General features: G+C 31.5%; 1 protein-coding gene across 9 annotated transcripts; it reads left to right on the top strand.

The window, feature by feature from the left end:
• Positions 1-804: 804 nt before the first annotated feature.
• Positions 805-8,303, top strand: LOC127240003 (uncharacterized). 9 transcript variants are annotated; one of them, XR_007836282.1, is made up of 6 exons: positions 807-1,128; positions 1,439-4,885; positions 5,215-5,539; positions 6,509-6,661; positions 6,891-7,121; positions 7,877-8,303. XR_007836282.1 is itself a non-coding variant. In XM_051258420.1 (6 exons), exons 3-6 carry the CDS (start codon positions 4,766-4,768, stop codon positions 7,064-7,066), a joined length of 774 nt encoding a protein of 257 aa, XP_051114377.1. In that variant the 5' UTR covers positions 807-1,128; positions 1,439-1,597; positions 1,823-4,765; the 3' UTR covers positions 7,067-7,391. The 9 variants fall into 9 exon arrangements, 8 of the variants coding, with proteins under 8 accessions (XP_051114380.1, XP_051114377.1, XP_051114375.1 ...); XM_051258420.1 differs by lacking the exon at positions 7,877-8,303 and having other exon boundaries at positions 1,439-1,597; positions 1,823-4,885; positions 6,891-7,391; XM_051258418.1 differs by lacking the exon at positions 7,877-8,303 and having other exon boundaries at positions 1,439-1,597; positions 1,816-4,885; positions 6,891-7,391.
• Positions 8,304-13,643: the final 5,340 nt, after the last annotated feature.

The following is a 13,643-nucleotide window of genomic DNA, read 5'->3' as shown; positions in this document are numbered from 1 at the left end:
GTGTCATAATGTGATTTTAGTGAATTGCACATTTTTTATACTGCTATAATTTTTCTTCTTTTTAAAAAAAATAATTATACATTAATCAAATATATTTTTAACTTTTATTTAAATTACAAATATTCTAATACACGAACAATTATTTTATATATATAAAATCAAAAGAAAAGTAATTTATAAAATATTCTACTATAAAAATTTTTAATTTGAGATTGAAGAAATATTAATTTTTTTAAAGTATTACATTATTTAATTCTATTTTTAAATTATATATATTTTTTAATTTAGACTAATTATCGTATATAATTATTATTATGGTTGTGTTTCTTTTACATGGTTTGATATTTTTTTACTGTGCGGTTTCTGTAGAAGGCAGTTTTGGCGCTAGATAGAATTTCCAATGACAACTTCTGCTGCTTACTTACGATTTAGGTCAACTTTTTACTGCAATGCTTACTTTTATTTATTTATTTATTTTTTCATAAAAAAATTAACTTATTATAATTACAGGGGAAAAAACAATGCAATATAAAATTTTTTATAATACAAATAAATAAAAATTTAAATATATACGTTAAATATAATATAAATTCATAATCAAATTATACAATATTATTTTTATCAATTAAATTTAATACATATTTATATTATTTTATTCATTATCTATTAACTCAATACTCATAAACAACTCTCCAAACTTCAACCAAACTATAAAAAAAAAATTAAAAAAAAAAAAAAAAAAAAACTACCCCAAAAGCAACATACACTATATTAGCGGTCGGTCTAAGAAAAGCCCACGACGTGCAAATACCTTCCAAATTGCAATTGAGGTTTCAGGTTTGATCGTAGTTTATACTGATATATATATCTGTAAATTCCAATTTCAACCTGCTTTAATTCCGATTCCGATTCCACCCGCACAAGAATTGCACTGTTGCAAGCTTGCCAAAGTTTTGGAATTCCAATTTCCGACCATGATCGGGAACCGCACATTCTCGATAAGCTTCCTTCTCTATTCAACTATGGCGGAGGAGGATCCTCTTCCTCGAAATTTCGTGCCGCTGCAAATGCTATCCACGACCGGTGCCAGATTCCTAAAAAAAGGGGGAAGATGAAGCTTTCAATTCAGTGAGAATATTTTGAGTCTCCAGTCTTCACTGCATTGTATTTTTCTCTTTCGTACATATGTTTTGTTGCTTTAGTAAATTGGCTAATTTTTATTGTTGTGTTCTCATGAGTAACATTGTTTGGTTTCCAAAACGTGAATGTGCAATCTACTCAGAGTTGATCCTGAAACAAAAATATTATATCTTTCTTTCGTGCATTTTACTTCTCCCAACAATTTAGACTTTGTGCAAATAATCCTCCTTATCAAGTTGCATATGGGGTTTTATTATACGGCCAAAGCTAATTTATTGTTCATGTTATAATTTGCAAGATGCAGGGAATGGTAAAGGAAAAGGAAAAGACAAAGAAAAGATGCCGATCACAGGAAGGAAACAGGGATTTGATCTTGATGCAACTCCATCCGGTGACAGTCATCGCATTGCAAAACTGAACCATTTGAGGCTGATGATGCCTATGATACCGCCGCCCGGTAAATTGTCTAGTGTCTGCTTACTTTATTTCACTCTTTTCTATACGTATGTTATTTCAAAGCATTCTAAATTCTTGCACTTGCTAACTGAATGGTGTTGATACATTTTGCTTTCTATTTGTCATTCTTATTGGTTTTGACTACATTTGAGAAAAATTAATATAAATTTTATGCCTTATAGCTGTCAATATTTCTTCAGTTTAATATTGCGGTTTTAGGATTCAGCAAGCTTATAGAAAGTTTTCCCAATGAGAGAAATAATGCCTTGGGACTTGGAGGCATCCCAATGGATGGAGAGGGAGGGGGTTCTGAAGAAGCCCAACCATCTCAGAATAGGAGCTCAATGAATCCATCCCATTGGAAGGTTTTTCCCTCCAGACCACCGGGATTTTGATGTAGGTTTCGTGTGGCAACCAGGTGCTGCGTTTTTTTTTTTTTTTTTCTAAAAAATATTTAAGTAATTTTTGTACAATGTTTAACATGCGTTTTTGGGTTGTGTTGGAATTGAGCTGTTTTGTTGCCCACTGATTTAGTTATGTTGGGATTGAAATTGAGCTGTGCTGCTTTCTATTTGTTGGGTTATATTGGAATTGATATCGAGATGTATTGCTTCCTATTTTTTGGGTTACATTGGAATTAAAATTAAGATGTATTGCTTCCTATTTGTTGGTTGCAGAGAAATTTGGTTGTAATCATTCTCATTTGTTAGTTTATATTGTAAGTAAGTCGTAATTCTTCATATTTATTGAGTTATGTTGTAAGTGAATCGTACTACTTCTCATTTGTTTAATTATATTGATTTGAGTCCTATGTTTGATTCAATATTCTTGTTCTTAAATAAATAAATATAGCAGAAATAGAGAGAATATTGGGGCCATAACTTTTGCAGGTGTTTCCAGGAGAAAGGGAGAAGGATATATATGTTAAACTTGAAACAAGAATGTTTTTAAATTCATGTCGTGGTAAGCATTGACTATTTGTCAAGAGAACAATCTTCCACGAAAAATGCACCTGGTTAGGATATAAATGCAGTTTCGTTCTGAAATTTTTTGTTTTGGTCTTAAGAAATGAAGTTATTCAAAGTGCAAATCTCGCAAAAAGTGATGTTGTTCATGTTGTAGCCCTTGATTTGTCATTTATAAATTTATGCATAGTTTATGTATCAATATGCTTGGTTCAACCATACAACCAAAGGCTGTAGACTAGGTGAGCGTTGCTGAAACTTTGATTGTTGCGATTTGAATTTGGTACTTGGATTGTATTTTCACATACGTTTCTCTTTCCAACTTGGGAGAAAGTTTCACATTTTAGGATTGTGATTGGTTTGTGAATTTGTGGCTGTTCTTATATTATCTTGCCTATGTCCCACTTTATTTGCTAGTTATTTGTTTTAGCACGACATTTCAGGTGGTATAATTTTGATAGAGTTTTGACCATTTTGCCTTTATTTTTCATTTGATGATTTTATAAATTTTATTGATAAGAAGACAAAGATAAAATTTAGTATAAAGTAAAGAAAGTTGTAAAACATATTGGAACATCTCAAAATATAAATAATAGCAAACAAATTAAGACGGAAGAAGTATTACTTATGGTATGACTGGTTTGTGTAATGAAATAATAGTTTTATAGTATTGTGTTGAAAGATCATATTTGCACAATGATAGGATACTATTAATTATACATCATCTATGTTGTCGATCAAACATGGCCCTTATTTGGTAAATGCGTCTCAAATTTATTGTTCAATACATTTTTTATACTTTTAAAAACGTGTTTGCGCTTTTATATTTTATTTTTTAATTTATTGAAGGCATTTTTCCATCCCCGGTTTTAATTTTGGAAGCCAAAACCTAACTTGAAACAAGGGGTGCTATATATAGCCTTGACATCCTCTTACAACAACTTTACCCTCTGATTAGCTTTGAGATTTTCATCGTCGCTTCCGTTCTTTTTCCCAAAGTATGTTTTTAGCAATTCTAGATTACAATTGCATGCAGAATTTAGGAAGCTTTCTTGCCCAAATAATAACTGTTATGTTAAAAGATCGTATTTTTCAGAAACTTAGAATAATAACTATTAATTATTCATCATTATGTTGTCAATCAAGCACGACTGTTGTTTAATATATGTGTCTAAAATCTAATCGTTCAACACGTTTTTATGCTTTTATAAACGTGTTTGCGCTTTTATTATTTTTTGTTTGCCTCTACTGTAGGCATTTTTTGCCGCCTCCAGTTTTCGATTTGGAAGCTAAACCTAATCTGAAAAATGGGGTGCTATATATACCCCCAGCATCCGCACGCAAAGAAATCCTTAATTTGCGATTAGATTTCACATTTTCATTTTTTCGTCTCTCTCCATAGGTATGTTCCCGGTCTTTCTAGATTATATTGCTTTATGTCGCTAAGATTTTTTGCCCCTTAAAGTCAATATATATATATTTCATGTTGCTTTTGTTGTATTCTTCGCCTATGCTTTGTGTTTGACCTTGTGTTTGAATGAGTTTTTACGATCTACTTTTTTCTTATCTTGTTTTGATGTATCTTTTTTCTGTAAATTCATTTTTTGGTATGGATTTATGAGTTTAATATTTTATATTGGCGTACTAAGTGATGTTGCTTGGGAAGCTACGACTTGGCGCTAGATTGGGTGGATCTATGAATATATACAACTTATATATGATTATTTTTTCTTGCTTAACATGGAATAAATGTTGGAATTTCTCAAAACATGATGAATTTGCTTTGAATGATTAATTTTTATAATAATATCTAGCATATGGATCAGGAGTAAAGTACCATTGAAATCTATCCAAAAAAAGTGTGATGATACCTTTGCAACAAGGTTCCCCTTGAGTTTTGTTTTTTATTTTAGTTTATTTTTAAATAAAAACTATATGAATCTTGATATAGAGGTTGTTTCAAGTCTTGAATATTGTACTATAGCTAGGTAGTTCATTTAAATTTAAATATTCAATTAAATTTAAGATTTAAATGATTTTGGAATGTCATTGATTCATAGACAATTTCAAGTGCTTGTTTACTGGTGTGCTCTTAGTGCATTCTTGAATATTCTTATTTTCATTGATCTTGACTTTTTATCTTATATGGAGTTCATGATACTTCTCGTAACTTTTAGAATTATCAAGGTGAAAAAGCAAAAAAAATGGCCTATAGAGGACTAGTGCTTCATGAGGGCTCCATATCTCAACTTCTGCAGGAGTTATCACCTTCAACTCCCTGTTTTGTGCATGTACTGCATGATGCCGACTTCTCCCAGTCACTGGTACAAACTCTCTCATCCATGTTGAAGTTTGGTCTATTTTTAAGTCTTAATGTTTGGTATATACTTGGTTCATTATGATGCTTGTAATAACATGGTAATGTGTATCAAATGTTATTATGGGATGAAAAAATCATTTGGCGAACAATTACTGAACGTAAAGTAATTGATCCTTTAAGCAAGTATCCTCTTACCACCTGCCAACTTGTTGAGTAATAAATGATTACTTTTTGGGATGTCTAGTAGCCAACCTGTTGGTTTATGTAGATAAAATTCTTCTATATGATTTCTGCAATTTTTTTGTTTAGGCACTAATTTTGATGTTATTGCAGCACTTGCCAGCTTCATTTGCTCCAAGAGTGGAGCACTTGGTGGGCGTAGAAGTCCTACTTGAGGATATATGTGGGCAGATATGGCCTGTGACTCTTTCCTATGTCGAAAATACATTATCATTTGCGGAGGGATGGAAAAAGTTTCATAGGAGCCATGATCTCGAGAAGGGATGTTCCTTGGTATTTAGTTACGTGAAGGAGGGACATTTTTTTGTTCAAGTATATGACCCAAGTGGCTGTGAAAGAACCTGCTTTATCTATCCAATGCGTCTGCTGAACAACGATGCTTGGACTCATGCTGGGGTTGTTTCCAATATCCCTTGTGGTATGATAACTTGCACCTCTCTACTCATTTCCTCTAGTTTTCTAATGTTGAAGATAAATACCATAGTGTTCTATTTTAGTATATATTCATTGGCAAAATTGATATTGTTGTGTAGATTTGTTGGTCAAATATTTTGAAACATGTGCTCTAACCATTGGTTTTTTGTTCGAAGTGTAACCTTGTGAAAAAAGAAATGTATCTGTGGAAAAACCGTAACTAAAACCGAAAATTTTCAGATTTGGTTTCAATTTCATAATTTGTAAATCCAGCATGTTTAGGATTATTTATTTCTAAAAAAAATCAAAATGAATCCAAAAGATTTAATGCATGCATTTTTGTTTCTATTATTTTAGTTGCATTCATAAGTTGGATTGTAACTTCTTTATATATTAAGAGCTGTAACTTTTGTAATGTAACTTGTAAGAATAAAATAAATTATAATTTGAATATGAAAAGTATTTGAATTTTGCATGCTAATTTTTGTATTTCGTAAATTTTATTATAGCAGCTTATAATGTAAATTTTTTTTTTTCTAAATAAATATATAATTGAAAAAAAATCAAAATGATTGGAAATAGTACCTATAAAGAAGGAAACGGCAGCTTGCCATTTTGACAAACTGTTGGCTCAAACCATTTTCGCATGTCTACTGCAGTGTGAGAGTAATCTATAGATCACAACATGTTTTCAATCTTCACTGCATTTTGTTTTTCTCTTTCTGACCTTTGTTTTGTTGCTATAGTAAATTGACTAATATTTATTATTGTGTGTTCTCATGGCCAAAATGTGAATATGCAAATAATCTATTCTGAGTTGATCTTGAAACACAAATATTATAGCTTTCTTTCGTGCATATTACTTTTCCCTTCGATTCAGATTTTGTGCAAATTATCTTCCTTATGAAGTTGCATATGGGGCTTCTTATATGCCCAAAGCTAATTTATTGTCTGCATTATTATAATTTGCAAGATGCAGGAAATGATAAAGCAAAAAGAAATGACAAGGGAAAGGAGCCAATCATAGGAAGGAAACGGGGATTCATTGATCTTGATGGAGCCCCATTTAGTGCCAGCCACCGCATTGCAAAACTGACCCCTGTGAGGCCGATGATGCCACCACCTGGTACACTGTCAACTTACTTTATTTCAACATTTTCTTACATATTATATTTCAAAGCACTCTAAATTCTTGCAATTGCTAATTGAACGGTGTTGATACATTTTGCTTAGTTTTTGCTTTCTATTTTGTCATTCTTATTGGTTTAGACTACATTTGAGAAAAACTAATATAGATTTTATGCCATATAGCTGTCAATATTTCTTTAGTTTAATCTTCCACTTCCTACTTTTAGGATTCAACAAGCCTATAGAAAGTTTTCCCAATGAGAGAAATGTTGCCTTGGGACTTGGAAGCATCCCAATGGATGGAGAGGGAGGGGGTTCCAAAGAAGCCCAATCATCTCAGAATAGGAGCTCGATGAATCCGTCCAGTTGGAAGGCTTTCCCCCCTAGACCACCGGGATTTTGATGTAGGTTTTGCGCGGCAAACAAGGTGCTGCTTGTTTTGTCTCAAAAATATTTAAGTAAGTTTTGTACAATGTTTGATCACATGTTGGGGGTTTTTGGTTTAGTTGGAATTGAGGCTTTTTGCTTCCCATTTATTGGGTTATGTTGGGATTGAAATTGAGCTGTGCTGATTTCTATTTGTTGGGTATATTGGAATTGAAATTGAGTTGTAATGATTCTCATTTGTTGGTTTACATTGTAAGTAAGTAGTATTGCTTCATACTAATTGAATTATGTTGTAAGCGAATTGTACTACTTCTCATTAGTTGAGTTATATTGGATTTGAATCGGTATTTTTGATTCAATATTCTTGTTTTTAGATTTTGTCAGGGAAAGAAGTTCTTATTCCCCCTATCTACCAGAGAAACTTTCTTTCGAGTCACAAGATAAGGACCATTCCCATTAAAATCTATCAATCGACATCTGATGTGTAAATAATGACAGATGTATACCATAGTCCAAATATGGATGAGGAGGTATAGAATACATATGATGAGCCTACCACAATGGTTAAAGAGTATTTCCATTCATTCATTTGGTGTTTCTTAGCCATACCACAATTGATCTATCATCTTGGCACAAAAGTATGTTATTATAACACAAATGCATGGTATGAATTGACAATCCAAGTCATATTGCTTCCCATTATTGCATTATCTTGAAATTGTGCCCTATTGTTTGCTTTTTCCATTTTTTATGCAAGTTTTGGGACAAAATTTCCTTATTTTATATATATTTGCTTCCCACACGAATAATAGTTGAACTGTTGAAGGCAGGAAGCTTGGCGTTGTTTTGGAATTCCAATTTCCAACCATGATTGGGAACTGCACATGCTCGAGAACTTTTCTTCTCTATTCAACCATGGCAGAGGATTCTCTTCCTCACAAGTCTGCTCTCAAACACAAATTAATCCTTGATCCCTACCCTACTTGTGTACGGTGGTGCTGCAGATGCAACCTAAAACAAAGACAGGTGAAACTTCCAATTCATCCAGCATAGTGAGATAGCTTCACCACTCTTAATCTGTTTCCTCTGTTTTTCCAATGCTTGAAATGAATCTGATTTTTTATTTTTTTTTTGCATTTGTCAATAACAATATGATGCTCGTTAGCAAATGACCGGTTTTAGCACTACACACTGCCCCTTCAATTTTCACAAGAATGCTCGTAGGTGTACGTGTTTTGTGTATCTCTTTTTAATGTCTGATTTGTTACAATTAATAGTCTGAATTTGATGGGTATTGTCAAGTGGTTTCATAAGTTACATTTGGTATGAAACCGTAGTTTTTGTCTGATGAATTTTTAGTTTTACATATTCATTGATTCAAATCTTGAGATTCTGTACAAGTTACATATTGGTTTATCGTAATAAGAGCCATCTCATATACCCTTTGTAAGAAGAACCAATTAATTAACAGAATGCAGGAAAAATGCTGACATTATGAAGGAGGTAGGGCCTCTCGAATGATATCGATATATTAGATGATAGAACACTAGCTGATGCTACCAATTCCGTTTCAGAAAAAGTGAAACTCCTATTTTTCCAGGTTTATTGTGGTATCGTTGTTATTTTGCATCTACTATATAATTTGACTTTAAAGTAGGACTAAAGGTTCTGTATGCTGTGTAATTTGAAATAGGTGTTTGGGGATCGCGCAACTCATCTTTTATATCCCATGCATTCCCTTAGTTCCTCTGTTATGCTTGTTGATCCTTGTTTTGTCAACTAAATTATATCCCATGCATCACCCCTGCTTATAATGGCTTTGCCTACGAGCAAGAAACTTAGTTCAAAAACCAACAAATCCAATGTGGTTTTCCCGTGCTTCTTGATTGTATTAATTCATTACGAAATAATAAGGCCAAGAGTAGCAACATAACTAAATAAAGAAATAAAATTAGCGGAAATAGATAAACAATTGGGGCCATTACTTTTGTAGGCATTTCCAGTAGACAGGAAGAGAGTTCCTGAGAAGTTCATTTATCTGAAAGTTGAAACAAGAAAGTTTTTACATTCATGATGTGGTAAAGCATTGACTATTTAACTGGAGAACATTTTTCCAAGGAAAACTGCATCTAGTTGGGATATAAATGCAGTTTCATGTTGAAAATTGGTGTTTTGATCTTAAGAGTTGGAAGTTTTCAACGGCTCAAATCTCTGCAAGAAGGGATGCTGTTGTTCATGTTGGTTAAACATTTCCTATTGTGGAATAAACACTCTTCTAGATTGAAGATCTGTATGGTAGTTCTTGATTTATCATGTAGACAGTGTGCATTACTTATGTATGAATATTCTTGGTTCAAGTATACAACCAAAGGTTGTGGACTAGGTGGGCATTGATGAAATTTTGATCGTTTCAGTTGTAAAATGGTACCTGTATTGCATTTTTACATACCAACACTTTCCACGGTTAGAAAGCTTCACGTTTTAGGTTTGTCGTCATTTTGTGAATGTGTGGTTTTTCATATTTACTTATGTTATATTCAATTCATGTAATTGTAATCAAATAATAACTGTTATGTTGAAAAATCATATTTGTAAGAATAATTTAATAATATCAATTATTCATTATTTATGTTGTTAATCAAGCACGACTCATGTTTAATAGGCGTGTCTAAAATTTAATTGTTAAATACGCTTTTATGCTTTTATAAACGTGTTTGCGCTTTTATTATTTTTTTGCTCGCCTTCATCAAAGCAATTTTTGCCGCCTTCGGTTTATGATTTTGGAACTAAACCCTAATCTAAGATATGGGGTGCTATATATACCCCTTGCATTCGCATAGAAGTTCCGTAGTCTGCGATTAGATTTCACCTAAAGCTTCCGTCTCCATAGGTATGTTTCAGGTCTTTCTAGATTATATTGCTCGATGTCGCTGAATTTTTTTGCACCTTAAATCCAATATATATATTTTGTCATGTTGCTTTTGTTGTATTTTTCGTTATGCCTTGCATTTGACTCTTGTGTTGAATGAGTATTTTTTCTTGTCTTGTTTTGATGGATCTTTTGTCTATGAAATTATTGTTGGTATATATTTACGAGTGAATTTTTTTAAATTGGTGTACTGTCTGATACTGTTTGGAAACTGTAATTTTGCGCAAGATTGATGGATCTAAGTATATATCCAAGTTATTTTGATTTTTTTTCTTAATTTATATGGTTGAAACTTCTCAAAAGGTGATGAATTTGCTTTGAATGGTAAATTTTAAAATAATTTATAACATATAGATTGTGAGTAAAGTGTCGTTGAAATTATTAACAATGCATAGACACACATGTCTGTTGTCCTTTGCAGCAATGTACTTCTTTGATTTAAAAAAAAAAAAAAAAACCATGAATCTATGTTGAGAAAACTGTGAAATTTGATACAGAGGTTTTTCTTTTCAAGTCATGGATATTGTACTTTTGGTATCTAGTTCATTATGATTTGAATATTCAAATAAGTTTAAGATTCAAATGATTTTGGAGTGTCATTGATTCAGAGATCAAGTACTTTTTTGTTATTATGTACTTTTCTTCTTATTATCCTATTGGTTTTAATTGCATTTGAGAAAAATCAATGTAAATTGCATGTCATATGGTTTCAATCTTTCTTTAGTTTAATATTTTAGCTCAATGGTTTAGGATTTGGCAAGTCGATGGGAAATATCTCCTTAGAAAGAATGGATGCCTCCAAACTCTATGTTACGGGTTAACTTCAATCCGTCGAAGTAATTGTGTGCCCTTAGCAAGGACTTGACGAGGACATCTAGGTTTAGGTGGGGGAGAATTGTCACGATCGAGGTTGTTGCGGTACAATGGTTTTCCCATACTTAGAATTTTCAGTTGTGCAAAAAAATTCACTCAATTTTGGTGGCGGAAGGTTCTAGACTTGGAATATTCCCTAGCATATTCTGACCGATTTGGAAGGGGAATATTCCCTAGCATATTCAGACTATTTTAAAAAGGGAATATTCCCTAGTATATTCTGACCATTTTGAAAAGAGAATATTCCTTAGCATATACAGACTATTTTAAAAAGGAAATATTCCATAGCATATTCTGACCATTTTGAAAAGAGAATATTCCTTAGCATATTCAGAAATTATTTTGGAAAGTGTTATAGAATCGTTGTACATCTCGCTGTGATAGTTGTACATTCTAGAATAATCTGGTAGAGTCCTTGGCCTATAAAAGAGCCCCACTCTTCTCATTTGTATTCACTTATGTATTCACTCAGCATTGGCAATCAAGTGTTTATAATTTGTCTCCACACATTCTCTCTCTAGTTGTTTCTCTCTTTGAAAGCTTTTGGTATTTGTGGTGTTTGGCCGAGTCGGGAAGTCTGCCTTAGTAGCTGACGGAGTGAGTTGCTAAGGGACGCACGGTTACTTCGATGGATTAAAGTTAACCCATGAAACGTGGCAATCCCAACGGAGGCAGAAATTGTGCTTATGAAACAAGAGGACCCTATAAGCCCGCATCCTGGTACAGTGTTTTCTTTCTCTATTTTACAATTTTCTTTACATCTGATCTTTTATATGTCATATGGTTTTCAACGTTTTTTTAGTTTAATATTTCATTTCAATGGTTTAGGATTTAGCAAGCCGATGGGAGGTATCTCCGAGGAGAGAATGGATGTCTCCAGACCTGTGGCCGAACTCGTGCCAGGTAAACAAGAAAGCTGCATAGAGGATGGAATGAATGAGGTGGTGCATGGTCGTCTCTTTTTGAAGGTCTACCGTCGACGGAAACGACCATGAACCCAACCCACATTTCGTGGGTTATCATTTATTTAAAATCCAATGGATGCCGTCCATTTAGAATAGGAAGTCTATGGATCTATCCAACTGTAAGCCTTTCCCTCTAAACAATCAGTTCAATGCTTAGAAATAGGGTGTTATGTCCTTTTATTTTTTAGAAGATTCGAGTGATTTTTGTATTGTATTTAATCAAATGTGTGTTTATATGAGCTGTGCTGGAATTGATGTATTTTGTTTTCTGGCCATTGACTTATGTTGTAATAAAATTTTAGTACCACTTTAAATTTGATATATTTTAATATTAATGTGTTTTTCTTTATTTATACTGTAATAATCTTATTTTATTTTATTAAAGACAATTTATAAAATATTCTAAATAAAATATAAGATAAAAATGTAACATCATATCTGTATTAAACACATTGCTGCATCAAGTCCTTAGATCGCATTCAAATTTATTTATTTATTTATTATTTTTAAAGTGTTAACAATCAATCAATGTAATTCACATTAATAAAAATAAAAATACTTCAATTTAGATACCATCAAATTAATATAGTTAATCGAGCCCAATTAAATTAACAACAACAACAATAATAATAATAATAATAATAATAATATTTTGATGGTTTGGATATCAACTATTCATGTAGAATCTTCTAAAAATCATTAGTAATAAAAATAATGATGTTTTATTATGAATAAATAAAATATAATAATAAATAAAATATATATTATATATTATATATAAATACATGTATATATTATAGTATGTTTTATAATATTAATGAAAAAAAACATACAACTTTTTGGGTAAATTACATAACATTTTATTGTATTTTTTAGTAAAAATACACAAAATATATTTTATTTATTGCGTGAAACCTACGATTTGTACGAAGCCGAAGGACGGTGCCCTGCACCAAAAAAAATAGTCATGAAAACCAATATAAAGTTGAGTCATCGAATATTGCACTAAATTTGAAACAAAAAAATAAAATAAAATTTTAGGCACTGAAAGTGGAGCCAAAAACTAAAATAAAATGTATTGACGTCGAAATTGGTGCGAAAAATTAAAATTAAAATAAATAATAAAATATATTGACACTGAAAACAGTATAAAAAATAAAAATAAAAATAAATAATAAAATATGTTGGCGCTGAAAGTAGAGCTACTAAATAAACTATGCTGGTGCAATCTTACGTGCCAAAATATAATAATATTTTTTATATTTGAATATTAATTCATTCATACAAAAATAATAATAATAATAATAATAATAAATAATAATAATAATAATAATAATAATAATAATTGAGACTGAGCTGTAGATGATAGAACGGTTTAATATCTAAGCATTGACAAAATTCTAAAAGAAAGAACAACACAAACAGTAAAGAGAAAATCAATCAATAAATAAGAATACAACTACAATCAAGACTGCAGCAAAACTACAGAGTAGCACATGATCAGTCCCTTAAGCAATTTTTACAGTCGATTCGTGTTGAGTTGAATATTTTAGACGGGCCAAATTATTCAACCATAATCCGACCTATTTATTGTCATGACGGATTCGAATTGATTCACGTTGACCCGTATACATAATTAAATCGAAATTTTTTATTCAAATTAAATTATTTTTTGTCGTATTGTCGTTAATTTTTATTGATTTGAGCGTAAATTATGTTGAATTATTTAAAATTGAACTTAGTTTAAATTAATTTATGAAAAAATTATTAAATTATAATTATTTTAATATATTACAATCAGGTTGTCGTGTCGGGTTCGAGTTGAG

Source organism: Andrographis paniculata, unplaced genomic scaffold (genome assembly GCF_009805555.1).
Source record: "Andrographis paniculata isolate CXL003 unplaced genomic scaffold, ASM980555v1 Contig78END, whole genome shotgun sequence".
Classification (NCBI taxonomy): domain Eukaryota; kingdom Viridiplantae; phylum Streptophyta; class Magnoliopsida; order Lamiales; family Acanthaceae; genus Andrographis; species Andrographis paniculata.
The sequence above is the reverse complement of the archived record's forward strand: the minus strand, read 5'-3'. Positions and strand labels throughout refer to the sequence as shown.

What these genes read in the sequence shown, in the direction of transcription:
- LOC127240003 (XM_051258419.1), top strand. Translation starts at nt 4,766, where the DNA reads ATGGCCTATAGAGGACTAGTGCTTCATGAGGGCTCCATATCTCAACTT. An exon ending in CCGACTTCTCCCAGTCACTG is followed by an intron (nt 4,886 to 5,214) that starts GTACAAACTCTC and finishes ATGTTATTGCAG; the next exon opens with CACTTGCCAGCTTCATTTGC. An exon ending in GCCGATGATGCCACCACCTG is followed by an intron (nt 6,662 to 6,890) that starts GTACACTGTCAA and finishes TCCTACTTTTAG; the next exon opens with GATTCAACAAGCCTATAGAA.